Raw genomic sequence first — 24,807 nt, forward strand, 5'->3', positions numbered from 1 at the left:
TTTTATTAAGAAAATTGCTGTTTTCAAAAACACAATACTGTATATTTGTTCTGTTTTTATTCTCATGAATAGTCTGTCTAACAAAGGTAGCACCTATTTTCATCTAAATTAATTTTTCTTTTGAATTGTTACTAAGTAATATTGGAATATTAATAAATACAATGAAAAATTAGGTTTGTGCTCCCTCCTTCAATTCTGTATAGTTAATTTTGACTTAAGTATACAAAAGTATTAGTCATTGCTTAAGTTGATTGCATGCATACTTAAAGGCTGATATTTGTGTATACACACACACACGGACAGTATGTATGTATACAATACATATGTATGCAGTATCTTTCTTTAGTCTACTTGACTCAACACATCTCCTATAGCTTTGAAGACTTATGTTCATTGTGGCTTACTAAAAGGGAGATACGTGGGATGAATTCCTATTCCCAGAATCTTAACATTTATTCCTTGTTTGCTATGCTGAAAATGTGAGAAAACAAGTTTAAAACTATCTTTAAAGACCAACTTTTAGGACATAAGTTGGTAATTACCTAGACTTAAAACGTTTTCTAATTTTATAAATTTTTGTTTGTTATTTTAATTGAATTTTGTTTGTTATCTTAATTGAATCTGCTTCTTTGTTCTTTGTTTTATTTTCTCTCTTGGCTTAAAATTAGTGGTTGAGGTGGGTAGGACAGATTTTAAATGGGAGTAAATATATCTATAGAGCACAAATTATTTTTTAAAACTATTTTTAAAGGTAACGTATTTCTGGATTTTAGTAGTAAATTGTTTTACTTTCGAGAAAATGCTACAGTAAAGTTGGGTTTGAACAATTTGCAATAAGAAAAGCTGGTGTGTGGCTTAAAATCTTGTATCAGAGAAGACTTAAAAAGATGAGATTGTGAAAATCAGCAGTTATTTAGGAAAAGGATTTAAATTGCATCAACAGAAGTTTAGTTTAGACGTTAGAATTGATTCTGTTGTGAAAAGTCATAGAATATTTTTAAGAATAAAGGTAGATAATGTACTGCCTTGATTTTGCTTAGTCCTTCCTGAATGTGTAACCATGACCTTTTGAAAAACCTTTCCAGTCCTGTTTTTCTATGAGTAAAATTGAAATATTTCGGATGGCATGCTTGATAAGGAACTTAATGAAGATTTATTGTACCAAGGACATATAATTTGATTCTACATTCACCTTTCTTGCAACTTGGGTGCATTGCATAGTACTTAAGCTATACCTTGGTTCAGTATGTAACATTGAGAATTTTGAGGAAGTGTTGAATCTTGTGACCTAGTGTGTATATGAAGATAGTTTCTTTACTAGTAAATGTTACTTGTTAAATACTACCTTAGTGGAATTTGCAGTAGTGAGGAAAAAAGAAACAGTGTACTATGAGTTTATCTTACATTAGAAAAGATGACTGTAGAAAATATAGGTGAAAAAGTGTAGAAGCAAAGGAATGATTTTTTAAAAGTGATTTTTCTGTGGGATTTCTTAAAATTTTAAACATTAGATAGGCATATGTGTGGATCTGGCAGGTCAGGGAAATATTTCTTTTGTATACTTTGTAGTATTCATTTATATATTTACTTGTTTGTTCAACTTAGAGACTCCAAATGACTTTCTTGAACAAAAAGATAAACATTAGTATTAAAATACAGGAAGAGAAAGGGAGTGGTTAAGAACCCAAGTACTCCCGATGCCAAGTAAAGTAAGCAGAAACTACTTCTAAGTATCCCAAAGATCACTCACTTGATTTTCTTGAGAGTACTTCTTATCTTAGGAGCATATTATGTTTATTTTTTAGGTGAGAAATGTAAAGTAGCAGGATACAGTGTGTAATGATTTAGAATCCTTTCTGTGTTGAAGCCTGCACTTCACTACACACTATCTGTAAGGCCTTGAGCAAGTTATTTAACTTAAATGCATTGTTCCTTTTCTCTAAAATACAAGTGTATCATTTAGGATTGTGTTAATGCCAAGCACCTAAAAACAGAACTGGCATAGCGTAAACAGTGCAGACTGAGTAATCTACTCTTCCGTATCAGGAAGTTTCGAGATAAGCTGATGTTTAGGATTATCAAATCCATCAGGAAATCCTATTTCATTCTTCTAATATATGGACAACATCTTTCACCCATCTACTACTAGTCCAAATGCCTAAATTAACTGCAGTAGGTTTCTGATTGGTCTCCCTGTTTCCATTCTTGTACCTCAGCTCTTTTTTTTTTTTTTAATAGAGCAGCCAGACTGGTCCTTTTAAAAAATAAATCAGATCATATTCCCACCCCCCATTCACCCAGTCCTCCAGTTTCACTCAATAAAAGCCAGAGTCCTTACAATCACCTATGAAATCTTATGTGATATGCACTGCTCACTCTTACTTATTTGATCTCATATCCTCCTTGATCACTCTGCTCTAGGGCACACTCATCTTTTTGCTGCTCCTCAAAGATCCCAGGTATTTTCCTACCTTAAGATTTTTTTCCCTCCGCATTCCTACTGCCTAGAAAGCTTTTGTTCCTGGGTAGCTGCTTGGCTACTTACCTTGCCTCTTTCAAGTTCAGACATTGAAATATCACCTTCCCAGTGAAGCCTATTTTGATCATTAGTTTCACTCTGACCTGTTCTGTTTAAATCGTCACCAACCACACCTTACACCCTTGATCCCATTTACTTGTCCCTTCTCTACTTGTCCTTTCATTTTCCACAGCATTTGCCACTTTGTCACATACTACGTAATTTATATGTTTATGGCCGTCTTTTCTTAATAAAATGAAAGCTCCACTGGGGAAGGAATTTTGTTCTCTTATATCCACTGATACATTCTGAGTACTCAGAACAGTAACTGACATGCAGTAAGTGCTCAATAAATATTTGTTAAGTGAACAAATGAATGTCATCAAAGACCCAGGCTGTTTTCTGTCTTTCTAGTCTCTCATTGTTAGCACATGTGTTTGAGTTCTAAGCAAGAGAAATATCTTTAACTCTCTTCCTCTGAAGCATTTTGTATAACGTGCTTTATTTTGCTTTAGTTTTGATATGTAAATAGGATCTTGAAAGCCATAAGTGATTATAAATATATCAGTAGCCCTTCCTTAGAGCAAATCTCAGAAAACAACTCTTGTTAAGTTTGATACTTACTTTTCATCAGTTCCATTGCATCTCCCATTTCTGTCTTCCCTCAGTGTGTCTGCTTCTCCCTGTAGCTCTGTTCATGTCTTCTTCCTACATTCTTTTCCTCTTTTTCTTCTCCTTCCATTATATATCTACAATCCTCTCTGACCTTAATTCTGAATTGATGTATATTTACAAATAGTTGTTAATTTAAAATCCATTTTATGTTGCTTTACTTAATTTTAACATTGTGTAAGCTTAATACCTTTTTTTGAGTGGTTAAGTGCTCTTCGTTTTATGTAATCCTTAAGTTTTACTGTCATCTTCTAGAATATCATTTTCCAAAATTGAGTCCTCAGAATTCTGGTATGTACTAGGGTGAAAAAAGGAAATCTATAGTAAATTGAGTTTTATTAATGTAAGGTTTAACAAAGGTAAACCGGGTTTATTTTCTGCAAGGCTTCTCCCAGTGCTTAATGTACTGCTGCTGTTCATTATGCATCTTAAAGAAAGGAATATGTATATATTTCATGCTTTCTTTATTGAAGAACCAATCTTTTTCATGGAATTTTGCATGAGAGTAGTATTCTGCAGAACCCACTTTAAAAAGCTATTTTAGAATATGGTAGTATTTCCATTTTGTTTTGAAATATTAGAATATTTCTTAAAGGTTGGGTACTTGATGTTTTGTCTTCCTCCCTGCTTGTTCATTTTACAAATGCCCAAGTGCTTGCTATTTACCAGCTGTTGTGTGTACAACTTATGCAAACTGCTTTAAGCAGCACACAGTTGAAACAACTAAATAACTTACCTAATAGTACTGGAGAACTTCAGTGATAAAATTGTAAGTAAAATTCCAGTGGGAAAATACTAACATTTCTCAGGCTTAGAGGATTAGTGTTCCTACTGCATCTCTTTTTTTTTTAGCTTTAGAATATATGTAGCAAATATTTTTTTAAACCACAGTGGATTATACTGCACATATCTATGAAATGCTCTGTTTCTAATATAGTAACTACTTCTGTGGGCTAATGAAGTATAATATAGTGTATATTTTTTAAATATATAAAAGCAGAAGTTTTAAAGCAGTCGTTTTAACCATTTAACTTAAGGAGTCATTTTAACCATTATATATTGCATGATTTTAGAGAAGGTAATCACTTTATTTTAGGCATATTTTATAATCTTGTAAAGACATAGAAGAAATTACTGACTATATTTCTTCTGCCGAAATAGTATCTGCATTTAGTAATACCTACTAACTGTTAGAGAAAGTACTATAATTGAAATATTACTGCATGTAATCATTAATCTGGGAAAAGAGTAATTTTTTTAAAAATGAGAATAGTTAAGTAAACAAGAATCATGAAATAGACCTTTTCTTTTTTATGAAAGAATGATTGGTAATTTACTATACGTGTCAGAGGTGGGTTTTTTAGTAAAGAAAAATGACTAAAGTTGGGCTGATAATGATTTAATAATGATGTTTTTCTTTACTTTTATTTTTATTTTATGTGGTGTTATATAAGGAAGACATTAATCAAAAATAGCAAAACCTTAAAAACAGAAGTATTAAAGAAAATTTAGTTCTTGTCAAATAAGGACCAAAATTGATTTGATAATTTAAATCTGCTGGCAAGGAAAAAAAATTAGTAGGATATTCTTCATTTTGGTAATAATAGTGGTAAAAAAACTAATTGACTGGAATATGTGTTTTACTAGGATATATATAGTAATAACTGGGAACATACTGACCCAAAGATAAAATTATTTAACAAACTCATGAATATACCCTTTTGTAAATCTGATGCTTTGCAATAAGAAGTTTGGTAAGTCATTTAACTTCTTCCTATCCTTACCCCATCCTCTGTCATGTCCCTTTTTACATAATTACGAATTTTCAAACGATGAATACAGTTTTTATTCATTAAATTGGTGTAAGATTCTGAATAATTAGTGGAGGCAGGCAAAATATCTTTTTACCTGTTTTTTTTTAATTTTTAGATTTTTATCCTTTTGTTGAAATAAGATTTAAAGTAAGATACTACTGATAAATAAAGGAGCGTTTTATTCTCAAATCCTAGATATCTTCAAAGAACAGTAAAACATCCAACTTTACTACAGGATCCAGATTTAAGGCAGTTCTTGGAAAGTTCAGAGGTATTATTTCTCCTTAAAAGTTTTGTATGTAAATGTTCTCATTATTTATGATTCAGTATTATCATTTATATAAGAATAGGTGTTCAGTAAACAGTTGCATTAATAGATGTAATAAAGCAATGATTTTTTTTGCTTAGTAATTTAATTGGCTCTAATTAATTACTTAACTAAACTACTAGCAAAATATCTTCTTCTCATTAATAATTATAGGTTCCTCAGTCCCTGTCTTGAAAATTTAAAACCAGATTTAAAAGAATGGCTTATAAATAGTCTAATAATGAATGCCCTAAGTTGTTGATTAGGCATGTGATGAAATATGTTTATTCAGACCTCATTTTAGAGATGGTTGAATGTGTGTTTGTCTACGTTCTAATAGTCTCATTAAAGTTTTGAGATGCAAATTTGTTACTCGAAAGAGCTTCAGTTATAACCATTATAACCATGCTGCTCCTTATGTTTGGCACATTTTGCCCTCTTAACAGGTTATAGTTCTGTTTGTTACTGGTTGAAATTTTTTTTTTTAATTTACTTGAATTTTTTGTTTTTAAACATTTCTTGAATTGTTAAAAAATTCAAAACCACACAGTCCTAACTGAGCATAAGGAGATTTTTCTCTAGACTTTCTTCTTTCCTTGTAAACAGTTTATTTCTACTGCCAAACAGGTGGCCAGTGTTAAGGTGCTTGGCAATTTCTTAATATATTTTGACAAACAGAGTGTTGTTCCATCTAAATGTAAACGTGCAAAAGAAAAACAAATGGAAAGTCTATTTTTTAAGTTTTCCTTTGAGAATGTACAAGTAGTGTATTTGAGAAATTAGATCTCACTATTGAAATGTATGAGAGTGAAGAAAATAAAACCACCTTTTTTTTCCTTGTCTTTTTTTTGGGGGGGTGGGTATTAGGGCATTCTCTTTTGTGGCCAGTTAAACCTCTAGGCTTTTAACCGGTTTGTTTGCCCTTATTTGTCATTCAATTCCAGCTGCCTAGAGCAGTTAATACACAGGCTCTGAGTGGAGCAGGAATATTGAGGATGGTGAACAAGGCTGCCGACGCTGTCAACAAAATGACAATCAAGATGAATGAATCAGATGCAGTAAGAGCTGATTTTTCGACTTGAATAATGAGATGAATTAATGAGCCCAACAATTGCATTTAAAGCTGTACAAGTATAAAATAGGATATTAATTTGCTTATTGAGTTTAGTTCTCAACACATCAGTTGACCACTATGGTTATACATGGTTAATTTGTTGCTTTAAAACAAGGAATGTAGTTTGCTATTGGTAACCTAATTTACAGTGGTTTGTTCTGGCTAAGTTAGCTGCATTTTTCATTTTTTTTCCTCAGTGGTTTGAAGAAAAGCAGCAGCAGTTTGAAAATCTGGATCAGCAACTTAGGAAACTTCATGCCAGTGTTGAAGCCTTGGTCTGTCATAGAAAAGGTTTGTCTTATTTATGTGTTTAACACCATAAGTTAATTCAGATATTTTGTTTAAATTGTATTAAATGTATAGTCTGAAGTTATTATTAAAAAGAGAAAACAATAGTTTAAGAGAATTTCTGTTTCAACTTTAACATTTTTTGTTCTATTTTAATCTAACTTCTGATTTAGAAGTAGAAAAATCTTGAGCTTATAAAAGTATATTTTGAATTTTAGAGTTAAAACTGTTCACTTGATTAACTCTTTGTTAAACATTTAATGAATGAATGAAGATTCTTATTGGTAATTTTTATTATAATTAAAGAATGAGGTTCAAAAATTGACATTTGAAATTTTTCTTTAGAATGTTTATTTTGTGCCTATACTTCCTAGAAAACTCTGAAGTATTTATTTTTGAACCTCCATATTTAAAGACGTGGAGTGGGGGGAGTGTTAAAAATTCATAGAAAATCTGAATTGTAATTTTTTAATTCTATGGTGAGGTTCTTTTGGTTTTGCTTTATTTTTAAAGAATATATGTATGGCTTTTAATATCACCTTTCTAAAGTACCTGATAAGTAATTTAGTATGTGCCATTACTGGCAATATATTGTAATAAAATAGTTACAGAAATCTACTAATACATTTATTATTAAAAGTAGTGTAACAATTTTTGCTGTTTGTATTATTTCTCTGTAGGGAGTGTTTTATGGTTCTTTCAGAGAACTTTATGTAATACAGAGCAACAGAGCAATCCAGGCAATGTAATTGTTAGTCATTGAATCTGTTTCTCTGTATTTGATGTATCTGAAATGATCACATTTTAAAATCTTTTTGGAAATTCTGAATATTTTACTAAGCATTCTTGTTGCACACAGAGAATTAAAGATTTACATGAATTGTATGTACAATTTTACCTTGCTTTCCTTCTGTGAGCTAAGTAGTATTCTCATCAAAAATTATAGACATATTTTCAATGACATATAAATATTTAAAGGCCAAATATTATAGTATAAATCAGTTGTGAGTGTTCCCAGTGCTTTCCATGTGGAAAATGTATTTTTTGTCTTTTTTAGAAATAGAGAAAGAGTGAGCGCTTTAGGGGGAAAAAGGGAGGCAGATCATTATATGAAATTATTAAACATAGTTCATCCCCTGGGAGTATAGGCAGTGGCTCTTTTTAGTTCTCAGTAGAGCTCTGAGCAGTTGACATTTATGCCCAAGGCATTTTAATGACTGGTTTTTTTATGTTAATTATTTTAAAGTACCTTAACAATTTGTGGATAAGATTTAGAGAAAAAGTAAAAAAAAAAAAAATGCAGTATTTAAAAACTTTACTAGTGAACACTAAAAGTGAATACTTTTTTTATTTCAGAACTTTCAGCCAACACAGCTGCCTTTGCTAAAAGTGCTGCCATGTTAGGTAATTCTGAGGATCATACTGCTCTATCTAGAGCTTTGTCTCAGCTTGCAGAGGTTGAGGAGAAGATAGACCAGTTACATCAAGAACAAGCTTTTGCTGACTTTTATATGTTTTCAGAACTGCTTAGTGACTACATTCGTCTTATTGCTGCAGTGAAAGTAAGACTTATTTTATAATCTTCCCTGAATTCTTCTCACTTCAGTGTATTGCTTAGAAGAATATGGTTTCCAATTAGGCATACATTTAAGTGTGTAAAAATTACATACTGTACTAGTACATATAAAATGACTTCAAGATGATTATTCACAGTTTAATATTTTCTTCCCCTATGACTTAGACAGTACAGTAGACAGAATTGATGTTTTTAAGAGATCTTAGGAATGCCAAGTAAGGTAAAACCAATGCACATTTACTTCTATATTTACATATAAAAATAGAAGTTTGCTACTGATAGCGTTTATTACTCTTTCTAGCATGAACTGAAACTACCCATTGAACTCTCTTAGCATTAGTAAAGTTACAATAAGAAGCAGGACAAAAGCAGAACTGATTGTTGAATGAATATTTAACGGTGACTTTAGCTTGAGTTTGGACTGTAAGCTAACATTCTGTATATATACCAGAATGTATAGTTACCATGTACTTATAGATGAGCTAGGACTAGATTAGATAAAAATTGTGTTACCTAGTGGTAATGTTTAAGGGTGAACAGTGTTGTTTTCTGAATAGTTAGGAAAGTAATCCAGTTAACTAATAAAAATTAATATTCTACAAGTACCTCCAATATTCAGACAATTAAACTAAACTTAATTTATCTATAACATGTTTTAGAATATACTTTTTAAGATCTTACGGTGTCCTTGAATTACTGTTATGAACTTTAGTTATGATGTGTGAGGGAACTGGAAGTTTACCTTGAATTTAAACATCTAGAAATTTAATGAGACCTTGTTCCTTGCTTTTTTATGCAAAATTTTTTCAGCTAAAGTATGATCAAATTTGTATTCATCTACAATCAGAACACTGATACACTGCTTATTATAGATGATTCTGTTCTCTAGCAATGATAACAGTTATTACTAGAAGGTTCTTAGCACTTTAGTATGGTGTTTTCTTAGGTTTGGCTAAAATACCAATTTTGCTTGTATTTACTAAGATATTACTGTTTATATTCCTGGTGGTTAATTTTTCTTTTCAGTTATTTAAAGATACTAACAATAAAGATAGCAGATACCAGAGTGTACTGCGTTATACATAGGCAACATGTGATATACAGAAATCCAGTTTATAGATAATGGTTCCTGTTTCTCTGTTACCTGAGAGCTGTTATGAAAAAGTGTAACACCTCCAAAAACCCTTAGGGTTCAAAAAGGGAAACTAGGCACTGTCTGTGAGAAGTAGGACCTGCTGAGAAGAACTAACCTGGAAAAACGCTCCCCTACTGAATTGGCCTTTCTGTGTAATGGTTGCTGATCTCTCAAAAACAGGTTTTCTCATACTGTATGAACCTTCTTGCTCTATTTTTACATTCCATGAAATTACAGTTATATTCATGTTTCCCAGAATGTTTTCACTGACACCAAAGGATATACCACAGTCAACTGAGTTTTGGAGATAATGTATGCAGTATCCCTGTCTTGTAGGTTCGACATGCACATGAAAAACTCAGAACTGTCGAGGAGTAAAATATAAAACAAGACATTTAGGTTTGTTCAGTCCAGAGGCTTCCAAATTCATATGAACAGGAATTCTTTTCCAACTAATATCTTTTTAGATATATGGAACACACTTTGGGAAATAATGAATTAGTGATTGATTGACTAAAAGATAATTAAAGAGCTATAGTGAAGTTATACTTTAAGATAAGTTAAGCTCTTTCAGACTGATTTTTCTCCTAAAATCTAGCCAGGGAAACTTCATTAAAAAGTTGAGAAATTATGGAGTAGGATGATGACAGGGAATTTTTGTGGTCTTTTTTTTTTTTTTTTTTAACTAATTCATTTGTATTTGAAAAAGTAATACAAGCACATAACAGTTCTAATAGCCAAAAAAAGTAAATTTCTTTTCTACCTAAAACCTCTAGTCTCTCTTCCCTTGGTCAAATACAATTATATTCTGTGTGTCTCTATAGATTTAGCTATGGATATTTATGAAGCTAATTTTCTATTTCTCTTTCTTTCTTTCTCACCCCCGTTTTCTCTCCCTTCATCTCTTCCATCCTTCTTGAAAAAGTAGTATACTATATGCACTGTTCTTGGCCTGCTTTTTTCACCTGCTCCATTTTAAAGACGTCTCTTTAGCAACTTATGTAAATATGTGTTGCATTCTTTTTAATGGTTGCATTGTATTCCATCATCTAGCATATAGATGTACCTTGAATTATATGATGAGTCCAATCTTAAATATTAAGTATTTTGTTAATAACTCTTCAGGCATAAAATGCCTAGAGTAGAATTCCTTGGCCGAAGAGTGTATGAATTTTAAATTTCAATAAGCATTGCCATATTACTATTTGAAGAGATTATACATATTCTTTGTACTACCACCAATATATGTGTTCCTTCTTCTCCCACCCTATGATGAAGGTATCTTTTTTGTATAAGTTTTAATTTCTTTAGTTATTATGAATTTAAGCATCTTTACAAATGGTAAGCCATTTGCATTTCTTTTTTCTATGAACCGTGTCTACATACTGTTTTCTACGAACGTGTCCTTCATCCAGTTTTCTTTTGATATTTCTGTCTTACTGATTTCTAATAGCTATTTAATACTACTTAGGCCTTTTTTTTATCCATATTGAGAAGACTTTTCAAAGTGGATGATTATTTAGAAACTAGGAGTACTTTGGACATTAGAGTTTAGAGCCAAAGTAGAGGGGCTGAAAACAACAGAAATTGGGCCCTAAAAAAAGAGATAAGGATCACCCAGCCAAAATATTGCCCAGGCCTGATCTTGTAGCTCAGAAACTTGTTTCCTTCTTTTGTACAGCCCCTAACATATGAGACTCCACTTTTTATCATATTAAGTGGTAAACTTTTTACACGCATTCTCATGTATTGGCCTTCTGTGAACCACTAGAGTAGGGTCATAGATTGAGGGTAATAGTTTTCGATGTTTTTAGCACTTGAATTCTTTAGGAATTCTTACAGGAAATCCAGATTTGTGAAATATATTAGAAGAATTTTTAAACAAGTTCTACTGTATAGTGCAGAGAACTGTATTCAATATCTTATAATTGCCTATAATGAAAAAAATATAAAAAGGAATATATATGTGTGTATGTGTACATAAATAAACTGAATCACTATGATGTACACCAGAAGTGAACACAACATTGTAAACAGATTATACTTCAATTAAAAAAAAAATTAATTAAAAAAAACAGTAGATGGATTCCCTGAGAAATTTAAAATCTTCATTATTTGGCTGCAGCATACTTTCAGATTCAATGAATTAGAATATAGTATTAATTAAATTAAAATTGCAGCCTCAAATTTCCTGGTAGGCCAAGAAAACTGCTCCACAACTGCAGACTTGTCTAACCTAGACTAGTTTGCATACATACGTATACCATAAATTGGCAAGGGGTGGAGGCCAGAGTGGATCATCATTGTAAGCATATCCATCTTATAGAAGAAGCTAGTCCTGCCAGAGTGGATTAGTATCTTAATGTGCAGAGGCATACTTTAAGTTATGATTTGATTCTTAAGGATAGCATTTTTAGGTGATCTATTATGGTTTTTATTCTTTTTTTTTTTTAATATTCTTATGTTACAAGGGTAGGAAAATGAAGGAAAAGCTAATTCTTACGGAGTTTTTTTTTTCCCTGAAATAACTTGACTTTAGTAGTTTTTCCTTTATCGTAGCTCCTACATCTATACCACAATAAACATGTGATGGTTCTGAGATATTATGAGATAGTAAACTGAGCAGGGACCAAATTAGTTTAAGTTAGTATATCACTGAAAATGCCAGTTGATATATATTAAGAACTTAAGAAAATATTGAAATTAAAGGGCATTTTTGGTTCACTTTTGCCCTATATTGATACATATTTTAAATAATCAAATTGTTATTGAATGGGGGAATTTATAAATGAAGAGTAGATATGGCCCTGTTCCTTTAAAGGGAAACTAGGCCTAGAATCTTAAATTACTTTTTAAATTTGTGTATGTGTCGGAGGTGAGGTGCAGAGATTATTTACTTGTTTTAAATGATAGTGACTTTTTCTGAATATATTTTTGTTGGATGTATTACTTTTGTGATTTTGGTCCAGATCGAATTGGCTGAAGCTAAATTGATTCATAATGAGAAATGTTTCATGGGGAATATGGTCTTTTAAATACAAGAAAAGCAACAGAGTGGACACTAAGAGTTACTACTAATGTAAGAAAAGAAATTACATGAGATGACAAATTAAATCTAGTTAGGTGGATTTAAATGTCTATAGATAGAGTGCTTTAACTTACCAGTTTGCCCAGGCATATCTGTTGTCCTGGTTAATTAAAATATGCACAGTCTTTAAGAAGTCTCTATTGATTTGGAGTTTTTGATGTTATTGCCCACATTTTTGAAATATGCTGCATAATATAAATGCAGTCCAATTATGGTTTTTAGAAATACTATCCAAGTTATTATTTGCACTTTTAGTAGAAATCTGGAGTTAGTCACCTGCATTTATATGTATCTGTTATTTAGAAGTAATCCATAATAGTCCCTACTAATTATTTAAACATCCACTAGGTTAAGTCACTCTGCTATATACTTTTCATTTTATTTTCAGTCCATAAATCTAGATCTCCTTTTCCCTCTTTTACATTTAGAAGAACTGTGGATTATGGAATTTAAATGAATTTACCCAAGATCATACAGTAACAAAACTAGTGTTTGAATCCAAATTTGTTTTATTCGAAAGCCTGCATTTGAAAAAATACACTATCTACATACATGCCTCTTCATCAGGTTTCTATAAGAACATGTATTAATTTACCATTTCTTGATCCAAAAGCTCTTTACTTGGAGTACATGAAAATAATTGTTTCACCAAGTTATTAATGCTTACTTCATTTGTTTAGTTAGTAAGTACTAAAATAATATGAATATATCCCCAACATCAAGCTAGAAAAGGGATTATTATTGTATTCCATCCTATTCATCAGTTTTTTTCATGAAATTTCTTATGACTGTCTTATGTTCGTATTTCATCTCTTCCCTCCATTCACTTGCTCTTGCTTGGCCAAACCCCTGGAAAGAAGTAATGGACTTGGTTGAATTGTTCTTCTATGGTCTTTTTGTCTATTTCTTCATTTAGTTCTGCATAGTACATACATAAATCTATTTTCCCTTTTCATCTTGTGTAGAACTCCCCCTCTCATTTTGTTATACCTTTACATTGCTTTGCCTTTTATTTATTTGCAATTGGTGATCTCTTCCATCACATTTTTACTTACTTTCTGATATCTTATGGCTTTTCCCGTTTCCTTTTTTCTTCAATTTGTGGCATATTTCCAGCACTTAAATCTACTTTTTATGTTTTAGTAGGAAAACTTCCAATGTAGATATGACACCAGCATTTTCCTATTAAAGGAATCTTTCTTCAAAGCATAAAACTCTGTTAGAAACCTTCTTAGAGGCCACATTTTAAACCCTAAAGGCTAGTGAAATGGATTTGGTACATAGTTTTTTCTTTATTCTGAGCTATTCTATTTAATCTAATCACAGGTTTTTTGGTTTTTAAGCAAATGAATATAGAAATTTATTTTCTCTGATATAAACATGCTTATTTTCAGTATTTCACTATATTAGAACAACCTTTAAGTAGTTGATCTTAGTGTTTTCAATATTACAGCACCTCTAGCATAATGAAAGTATTTCAATGTTAATTCCCAGTTAATAGTACTATGTTATTATTCACTTACAGGGTGTGTTTGACCATCGAATGAAGTGCTGGCAGAAATGGGAAGATGCTCAAATTACTTTGCTCAAAAAACGTGAAACTGAAGCAAAAATGATGGTTGCTAACAAACCAGATAAAATACAGCAAGCTAAAAATGAAATAAGAGAGGTGATTAATTAAAATGCTTTTTTTATCTCCTTACCCAAATTTTCCATGAGTCATTCATATATGCATAATTTTTCATAAATTTTTTTCTGAACCATTCAACGCTTAGCTATTTTTTTAAATAATTTTATGAACTGTTTTAGAATTACTTTTAACATTTTGATCATCATTAAAGTCTTCAGAGCCCTTTGTTACTTCCACCAAATTATAGAATGGATAAAGATGCCTATGAGGAAAAGATTTAAATTAACCTTGAATTAATAATTACATATTTCTTTTGAGATGGTTAATTTGATTTCAGATAATTACTTATTTTGTGCCTAAAAATGGTTTTAGAGATAGACTTGTCCCACATTTAGCTGTCCAGGCAACATTATCCCCCATATATATGTATTACATATGGTATTTTAGTAAATTTGTATAAGTTTATTATAATTTATACACTTTTTTTGCCATGCTTCAATAAGGAAATTGAAGAGGTAGGATAACCTTTATATTACTTAAAATAAATGTACCTGCTCTTTGAAGAGTATGTACCAGTGTTTTGGTTTACATAGTGGGAAAAATATCATTTCATTGCTTAGTCTTCAGTTATTTTATTTTAGCTGTTCCATTGGTCACTAATCACACTGTTCATTGTTTCTGTACTTAATTACTGATAGGTGTTCAGTAGATCATAATTGCACTTTTTTTTTTAAAATCTGGACATCTCACCATTATAAAAATGTTTTTTAAATGTTTGTCATATAATTTTTCTAATTACTTCCATGAGCATATAAATTATGATGAAAATGTATTCTTGAAATTAGCAGAATATTGCTGATATATTTTTAAGTACTTTAGAGATACAAAGAAATGAGAAAATTACACTAATACTGCTAAATTATTTGGTAGTGAATTTTATACTCAAAATCTTTTAATCTAAATTAAGGTGTGGAGATTGTAGTTTAGTTAGAACTAGACTATCCTAATCTTGATTAAATCTGACAATGACATATTGATAGAAATTAAACTGTTACGCATTTCTGCTACTAGAAAGTTACATACAGGTTTGAATGATGCCAAAGTGGGTTTTGCCTGTACTGAACTTCTAGGATTTTTAGGCATTACATTAAATTAAATGAGTAGTGATGACAGCTAGTTCTGTAATTTTTTCCCAGACAGGAATAAAAATTTGTACCTTTTCTTTGTTTTTATTAGTGGGAGGCAAAAGTGCAACAAGGAGAAAGAGATTTTGAACAGATCTCTAAAACGATTCGAAAAGAAGTGGGAAGATTTGAGGCAAGTATAATAATTTTATACTTTTCTTAACAACGTGATCACATTTTGCTGTGATTTTTGTGGTAAAATCAAGTTTAGTTTTGTACTAATGGACCTTTTTTTCCATGTATTGTACTTTAACAGAAAGAACGAGTGAAAGATTTTAAAACTGTTATTATCAAGTACTTAGAATCGTTAGTACAAACACAACAACAGGTAAGGTAATTTTTTGTAACTTACAATTAGTGAAATGAGCGTTTAAACTTGAGGGTTAATAAATAGTAGAGAAATCCAAAGACAGCAAAGGGAAAAATGGTAGTTAAAGTAATTGGAAATTCTCAGGTCTTTTTTGCCTCTACTCCTTCTAAACATTAGGAGAGAGACCCTTTTCCCAATTTTAGGCTGTGAGAGACATTCTGGACTACTTTTCCCTTTTTCTCTACCTTCCCAGTTTTGTTTCCATATTGATCATAGCTGTTTGAGTACATTCTTTTAGTAAGTACTTCTCTTCCATAACAGATAGAACTTAAACTGGAAACCAAATTTTAAAGGTTTTTTTTTTTTAAATATTGTTTTGATGTTTGCTTTAGTTTGTGTGGGGTTGGTGTTGATTGTATGCCACAAGTGGCATTTGTCTCTTTAATTAGAAGACCATGGGTTTTAATGTTACATAAAAGAAAGAAGTCTAGGGATGGGGAGTGTATAGCTCAATGGTAGAGTGCTTGCTTTGCTTGCTTCAGGTCCTTGCTCAATCCCCAGTACCTCCATTAAAACAATAAATAAGTAAATAAATTTTTTAAAAAACCTAATTATACCTCTGTCCAAAAATAAAATTTTTAAATTATAAAATTAAAAAAATTTTTTTAAAAAGTTTGTAACAAGATAATAGAAGTTTTTTTCTGTATATTTTAATATAAATTTGAGTACTAGATCAGACTATTTAATATCTTGAATAGAACAGTTTCTTCCTCCAGTTCATTTAAAAATATGTGGATTAGAAACTTGTCTATATAATATATAATAGATTATATTTTTTAATTAGGTGATGACATTATATCTTCAAATTATATTTGTTTTGTATTTTAAATACTTAGTTCATATACTTAGATGTTTTTTAAATAGAAAAAAATAAGTTATATAAGCTTATTTTTATAGGAATTGTTTTAAACATGTTAGTTTGTACGCCAGTCTGTTCTGTTCTCTGGACTATCCAGGAAAGACTGGCAGCTAATTCCTTCCCAGCCTCTTTTCCCTTTCCTGTTTGAATTTTCTTTTCTTCCTCCTTTCTTCTCATTTTTTTTGGCTAGCAATACCTAAAATGTGAATATCTTATGAATTAGGAGATGATACCACTTTATATTGGAAAAGCTCATTACACGTTTATTATTTAAGGTAATCTTATACAGCTTCCATATATACAATTTTGCATAAGTTAAAAAGGTCTTAAGTTTTTAGGTATTTTTATAATTACATTTTTTTACATCAAAACCTGAAATTCACCAGGAGTAATTAGTATTTTAAAATAATTTATACATGAATTATATTGACAAACTTCATATAAGGGAATTAAAATGATCCCTTTAAGAACCAAACTTTAGTAAATGTTATTCACTGTTAGCTATTTGTATATATTTTTTTCTAGTGCTTCACAGTATATATTATATAAATGACAAAAAGGTTATGAGAATTTTTATTTTTATTATCATCCACAGCTGATAAAATACTGGGAGGCATTTCTACCTGAAGCCAAAGCCATTGCCTAGCAAGAAGATTATTCCTGTTCAGAAGATCTTGGATGTTTGTTCCAGTTATGCAGAATTCCACAGTGAAATCATTTAAAACCATCTAAATAAACCACTATATATTTTATGAATTACATGTGGTTTTTTATAAATATATATTCTGACATTTTATTACAAGCTGCATGTCCTGACCCTCTGAATTAAGTGGACTGTGGCATGACATTCTGCAATACTTTGCTGAATTGAACACTATTGTGTCTTAAATACTTGCACTAAAAAGTGCACTGCAAGGCCAGAAAATTTTACAATATTTTTTCTTTACAGTATGTTCTGTAGTGTGTTCACCCTCTTTATGAAGTGAATTATCAATGCATTGATTAATGTTCACTTACACATTCCTGTATAGAAATTAAGATTTTGTGATTACAGTAATAAAATGATATTCCTTGTGAAGTATTAGTAACCAATTATTTGGGTATGTAAACATACTAGAGATCTTTTAAAAACATTTTTAATAGGAAGAAACTTTTTCTTCTTGATGTATATAAGTGATGCTCTGATCCATTAATTTTTTTGATTGACAGAAAAAACTGAAGTCTTTCACTATTAAATGATAAATGAAGCTTAATTAAGTTTTCTTTTTATGAAACCTTCATAAACCAAAGAACATTTATCTGTTGGTTCAACTTTGGGGAATGCTCTTGTCTTGAGTAAGGAGTAGAATTTTTGAGTAAGTAAATTTTTGAGTAATTTTAGAGTAAGAATTAAGAGTAAGGAGAGAATAATTATCTTTGCTTGTTTTTATCCGTCCCTATTATAAGTACCCAATTTAAGAATTTGAAAAAGACGGACTTATGTGCTTCTGTTACAAGTCCTATGGATTTTGCTCATCCTTTATTATTTTCAAAGTGTAAGACTGCATATATTTAATTTATTCCTTGCCTTTCCTTTGATTTTTCATTTTAAACTAGAAGTAGATCATCTATGACAAAGATTGGGGCTGTGCTAAAACACCCTGCAGTTTGGTGAATAACCGTCAGGATAGTGCAAAGCAAACTTGAAGTAAAATGAAATTTGTCTTCAGCAGCCATCTCACCTATTTTTGTATCCTGTTTAGATGGCAGTTATATAATCCTTAATGCGGATGAAAGTATAAGCTATGATTGGCATCAGTTATTTTCATTTTTAGAAAATAATTCTTAAAGATGATCTTCTCAGGCTTAACATCTACATCTCCCTTCCAAAAGAGTAAGACATATGTGTAACTGAGTCCTCTTTAGCAGCTTGCTGGATACAGTTAACATATCAGAGTTTCCTTAAGATATGTTTGCTTCCACTTACTTTAGTTGGAATTTTTAAGCCTCTTGTAGATATTGTTCATATTTATGATCCTGAAGTCTAGAAGAATACCTGACACACAATAGGTTTAAAATAAAGCCTTGATTAATTGAAAAGGAAAAAAAAATCCTAGAAGATGCAAAATAATGTTTGCTATCTTAAGAAGAAACTGAAGTAGAAATAGTACAGTCTTCTGTGTTGTTTCTGTTGAAGGTAGCTTAGATACTTTTGAGAAATGAGTAACTCATATTAATATATATCAGATCCTATCTTGTCCCATTAATATTGAGCAAAGTAAAGGCTTACTGGAGAGAATTTCACTGTAGTGATGTTTAGTATTAAGTACATAGTTATATTACTTTCAGAGATTCATTTTACACATACGATAATAACTTAGTTATTCAAAGTCCAAATCTCCCATTCTGCTCGGGTTCATTTGTAAGACCATTCAGTACCTCAAAATAAAATAATAAATATTTTCGGACATGATCAAGTTGAAACACCCATCAATCTTCATATCTCTTCGTATTACTAAAATACTTTCATTTCAAATAAATAGAACAATGAGAGCATTAATATGCTGATAATCTTTTAGTTTTATAGGTCTGAATTTAATTTTTTTTTTTTCTTTAAGCAGATAAAAGTTAAAGAAGGACAGCATAATACAGTGGAACAAGCTGAACTTGAAGTTAACATACTTGTGTTCAGTCTTCTATCAGTCAGTAGCTGTGTGACTTTGGGCGTATCACTTACATCTCATCTATGATACAAGGGTATAAAACTGATTCCTGAAGTGCCTTTCTACTTTAAAATATGTTGTTTGAAATATCAAACTTTGATATTAATATTAGTCTATTAGAAAGTCAAATTCTAATCCAAACTTTTTATTAATAAAGTAAAGCAAGGCAAAAGCAAAATTAATGTGTAAAAATATAATTTCTAAACATAAAAGAATTAAGTTTTTGATTGTATTTTTTGATAAGGTATTTTCAACTATCCATCTTATTTTATACATAGATATATATTTATACTAGCCTCAAAATACTCTTGCTTCATTGTTGCTGTTCTTTAAACCTTTTTATTTTATTATTTAGGTATAGTAAAGTTTTAAAAGTTTGTTGTACAAAGTTTCATAAATGGTTTTAGAATAAAATAAATAAGCCTCTTAACAAGTCAGGTTTCCTTAAAGGAAGGAACTCAGATGAGTAGAGAAAGATTATATTCCTTTAAGAAATGCTTCTTAATGTCTAAGGGAACTATAAAGACTTCCATTTTTCTGTCCTAAAGCATATGACTAGTTATAAAGCTAAATGGCTACTTCACTTTCTTATGGCTCCCTGCATGGGCAGTCGTATTTTAACAAGAGTCAGAAATTGATTAATAGTAACTACACCCTAGGCTGAGCAAAAGTCATCCTGTTTTAAAGGAAGAAAGGTCGCTGATAGGAGGGAAATAACAGCTGTGAAAAGGAAGTCCAGTCACTGGCTTGAGATTTTTGGATGCATTTCCATATCCACTAGTGAGGAAATGTGAATGTTATATAGTATCTTTCTGTATAACATATTCTACTTCAGAGTTTTGAAAAAAGACAGAATCACCATTACCTTCCTTATCCAAAATCTAGAATCAAGTAAGTTTCATTTCTAATTCTCATAATAAAGGATATGGTTTTAAGTTATAATGAAAGCAACTGTTTGGCCAGACACAGAAATAGCAAGAGGGGAATTATTGCAAGAGTGGTATGAAAAATTGTTGATTACTCTGACTTTGTAATCAAAGCCATAAAGAGAGGTCATGGTGATCTGTGGATGAGGTCCTTAGAGTTTAAACCAATAGAAATATAATGTGAGCCACACACATAATTAAAAATTTTCTACAGCCAAATTTTAAAGAGTAAAAGAAACAGGTAAAGTTAATTTTAATATCTAATCCAGTAGCTCCAAAATATTTTAATGTGTAATTCAGTGTATTAAAAATTATTGTGATAGTTAACATTCTATTTTTCATACTAAGTCTTCGATATCCAGTGTGTATTTTACACTTTCATCACATCTCCATTTGGACTAGCCACATTTTAAGTCATCACACATGGCTAGTGGCTATGATACTGGACAGCGCAGATGTAGACAGTGCCATTCATGGAACTGGAAATGGAGAGTAAGTGCAACAGTTGTTTGTTATTTACCATCCCAAATCTAGTGAAGAATTCAAAGCTAAATAAAAGGGACTAGTAGGTGTTGCTCTCAAATACAGGTACAATTTAAGTGCAAGATTTTGTAGCATAGTGCTTTGCAGGTGGTGGGTACTGAATATCTACTGGGAACAAATGGTAGCACTTTAATGCCTGAAGGAAACTTAGTCTAGTACAACTTCCTCATTTTACAGGTAAGCAGATCCAGAGCTTAAATCGTTATGACTGAACTGATTTTTCCTCTTAAAATGTTAAATGTCTGTGAACATTCTTCTTTGAAAGTGTATGAACTTTTCAAGATTCCTGTTCTGATCATTAACAGAATTCTAGGAAGTCCTTTGGTATACACAATTTATTTCTTCAAACTGTTAATTTCAGAAGTGGCTAAGAGTAGAAGATTGTACAAAACAAGAAAGTTGTGGCTTGCTGTCTAATCTTTTAACGCTCATGAAGAAATTAAAAATCCTCATCTTCCTTTCTCGTCACATACTTTTTTTTAATTCTCAAAGAGTTAAATAATATTAAATATTTTTCTTAATTAACTGGGTCAAATGGAAACTGTATTTAAAGCCAGTTAAGGTGAAGCTGCCCACATGTTAATACACAGAAAATTATTTTTTTTTAAATTAAGGTCAGTTAGTGGGATAAACTGTTCGGGGGGGTTCTATTTTAAGTTTACGTATATGTAACTGTTTAATAAAACAAAAATTAGACAAAATTTAACAAAAATGAACAATAAATTGCCTTCTTACTGCTTCCATATTCAAGTCTCAAGTTATCTTGATTTTAACCTGTATTTACTTCCTAGATCTTTATTTCAGATGTCACTATATACGTGTGTAAGTGTGTGTGGGTTTGTGTGTGTACATAAATGTACATGTGCATGCATGGAAGTAGGCTTTTCAACCAAACTTGGATTCTAAATTTCAGTAAAAAATGTTTCCCAGGTTCTTATAACTGAGACAAAAAGGAAAGTGCTTATGTTTTCAGTTACATTACTTCAGTATCATTATTTTGCCAAGACCAGCTTGAGTTGACTATATTTCTGAAATCTGTTCCATTCTCACTTGTACTCTCTCTCCCACAAGATCTTGTGACCATGATAAAGTCCAGATTATCCAAAATCTGGCCTCAAACTACTTTTCCTGTCTTGATCTTACCCCTTACCTTCACCTACCTTTTGCTTTATCAAATGATGCCCCTGTCTTGTGAGCTTGCTCTGTCATTTATGGCCCAGTGCTGTTGGTGTTACCTTGTCTGAGTTACCCTTTTCCACTTTACCAGCAGTTGGTTAAATCCTATCCAGTGAGTAGAGTCCTTATCTTCCATATATCCTCTTTAGTCTCCTAACTAAAAAGAAGCAAGGGACCTCTCAGTCTCAGCAGGACTCTAGTAACCCTTTGTACCTTTCAGATTGTACTTACCAATGTTACTTTGCGTTATAGTTGTCTTACTGCTTTGAATACTCTGTATGCTTCTGTGCCCTTGTTGTTTCTTGTAGAACCTAGTGTGGTACAGTTGAGAGAGTACAATGGGGTAGTTAGAAATACGGTTATGCTTCTAGCCTGCCATTTTGAATTCTGGCTCAGGAATCTACTTCATTGACTTTGAGCAAGTTATTTTTCTCTGAAATTTAGTTTCCTTATTTGAAAATGGAAAGTAATAATAACATCTGTTCAGGTACTCCTTCAGTTTATTACGATAATTGATTTGAATTTCTCAGCAATAGCATGTACTTAATAAATACTAACTATTCATTAAGTAAGAGTCTACTTAATCTCAGTCTAAACAGAGTACCTGCATTTTGATTATTTCACCAGTCTTCAGGGCTTCTTCATAACAATGGATGTATGTTTGATGAGGGTATCAATGGGATCTCCAGAAGGATTCCCTCTCAGAGCAGTCTGTCCCTGAGATATTTCTTGGAGCCCTGAGGCTGAAGATCAGAGGTAGAGAGGAAGAATGTTTGCAGTCAAAACCAGTTTTTATTTTATTATTTTTAGAGCTGCCCTCTCTACATAGAGACTCTAGTTAAATGAGTTGTCAGGAAATGAGCTAGAGACCTTTAAAAGGAGTGTGGGGACAAAGGAAAGAAAGGTGAGATAGAAATGTGGCAATTATTTAAGAAAAGGAAAGTTTATTTCCACACACAAACACATATAAGAACATTGACTATGTTGTAGACTAAGGGAAATAGTAATCAATGAAGAAAACACATGGAGAATAAAAAGATCATGATGGCAATTGATGCAACAGCAATTGTACAGCTAAGTGATGGTGAGCACCTGACTGCAGTGGAAGTAGGAGGGGAGATAGGGAAATGGAAGTAAGAATGGGCAAGCTTCACTCATTCATTCATTCATTCAATAAGTATTTGTTCAGTCTCTACTGTGTCAGGCACTGAAGCAATGGACTGGGTATCAAGGAAGGACAAGAGAGTTGTCTAGAATGATGCCCAGATCTCTGGCTCTGATGATTTAGGATACTGCTGCTTTGATTAACTGAGATATTATAGCAGGTGTAGTTTGGGTAAAGAAAATTCTTAGGGGCAATTTATGATGTAACTTCAAAATGAAAATAAGGTATTTTCAACTCTCCATTCAAGATGACAATGTATGAAAACAGAAGTCAGGAGTTGATATTTCATCATCAACTTAGGCATGTGAACATGCCCTGTCCCTTAAAGCCGTTGATTGTTAATGAATGCAGCCTTAGAGAAGAAGGAGAATAAGATCAGCCTCCTGAGAACAAAATCCCATGTCAAACTAACATCTAAGGGCATAATGGAGGTAAAGAAGTAAGGTAGATGGAAAGTACCTCAGAGAAAAGTAAGGGTGTTTCTTCCTCTGAACAATAAGGAAAGGAAAGATGGATCTATTTGGAAATAATGGCTGAATGCTTTTATTTTCTTAGTGAAATAGGAAATTAAGCCATCATCAGGGAGGGTTATCAGCAGGAAAGCCAAAGAAGATCGGAGGCCAAAGAAAAATGGTAGATGTTTAGAGAACAGAAACAGAGAAGAGTAAGAGACTATGGATGAGTCCTGACTTTCAAATGAATTTGGAAATCATGAATTTAAAATGAAGCCAACCAAAGGAAGTATCCATTTTTTTCCAGCCATGAGAAAACAGATTGTCGGATTCATTCAAGATTAGGGATTATTGATACGTGTGAGAAAAATCAAGGGGGAGGGGATTTTGAAGTAAGAATTTAAAAGACATCCCCAGTACTTTTCCTCAAAGAATTTCTTTCTACTCTTAGCTGTTTCTTCTGCCATTTATATGCCTTCATGTATCTAAATAAAATGCATATCCTGCTATCTTTTGAATCATCAATTTCAAACATCACTTATTTTTTTTAATGGTAAATGGGAGTTTATTTCTCTTACTCTGCCATCCATCTGCTTCATACACTCATTCCTCACTTGCAATGCAGTTACAGTTTTTGGTTAAATCAGGATTCAATATTTTCATTTTTATGCCTATACAAATATTGTTCACTGCTGAAAGTTAAAGTATATTTAATCACAGTTTTCTTCCTTTTTTAGAAAATAAAGTCTATTTTCAGAACAATAGTAGATTTATAGAAAAATTGTGAAGGCAGTACATACAGAGTTCCCATATACTCTGTACCTAGTTTCCCTTATTAACATAGTATAATGCATTTGTTACAATTCATGAACCAATACTGACACATCATTATTAACTGGAGTCTGTAGCTTATTCAGATTTCCTTTGTTTTTGCCAAATGTTCCTTTTCTCTTCCAATATTCCTTGCAGGATACCACATTATGATTAGTTGTCATGTCTCTTGCTCCTCTTGGTTGTGACAGTTTCTCATACTTTTTGTTTTCAGTGACCTTTCTATTTCTTTACTGAGGTAGAACATGCCTTGATTTTTTTCATTTGGTTGTTGCTTTTTTTTTTTTTTTTAATCTCTTGCTAAATTTTCCCATGTCTTCCTATAGTCTCTTAGTACATTTCCCACAAGACCACTCAGATCAGGTTATTTAACCATTCCAATTACTTTCCTTTGGGCCTTCTACTTTATCTGAACTTGTGCTCTCTGGGCCTGTTGTGTCTCTGGATTTGCCTTGCT

The 24,807-nt window shown here is 31.6% G+C and overlaps 1 protein-coding gene across 3 annotated transcripts in view; it reads left to right on the forward strand.

The window, feature by feature from the left end:
• SNX2 (sorting nexin 2) overlaps positions 1-21,471 on the forward strand; it is a 53,261-nt gene extending 31,790 nt beyond the window's left edge. Inside the window, exons 8-15 of one of the 3 annotated variants that reach the window (XM_074360556.1) lie at positions 5,200-5,275; positions 6,256-6,369; positions 6,623-6,716; positions 8,070-8,275; positions 14,038-14,181; positions 15,379-15,654; positions 17,151-17,910; positions 19,153-21,471. In XM_074360556.1, the coding sequence (XP_074216657.1) occupies positions 5,200-5,275; positions 6,256-6,369; positions 6,623-6,716; positions 8,070-8,275; positions 14,038-14,181; positions 15,379-15,489 (745 nt within the window). In that variant the 3' untranslated portion in view covers positions 15,490-15,654; positions 17,151-17,910; positions 19,153-21,471. Of the gene's footprint in view, positions 1-5,199; positions 5,276-6,255; positions 6,370-6,622; positions 6,717-8,069; positions 8,276-14,037; positions 14,182-15,378; positions 15,655-17,150 lie in introns of all 3 variants that reach the window. The other 2 variants (XM_074360557.1, XM_074360555.1) reach the window with 2 other exon arrangements.
• The last annotated feature ends 3,336 nt before the right edge of the window (positions 21,472-24,807 follow it).

This window comes from Camelus bactrianus, chromosome 3 (genome assembly GCF_048773025.1).
Source record: "Camelus bactrianus isolate YW-2024 breed Bactrian camel chromosome 3, ASM4877302v1, whole genome shotgun sequence".
Taxonomy (NCBI): Eukaryota; Metazoa; Chordata; class Mammalia; order Artiodactyla; family Camelidae; genus Camelus; species Camelus bactrianus.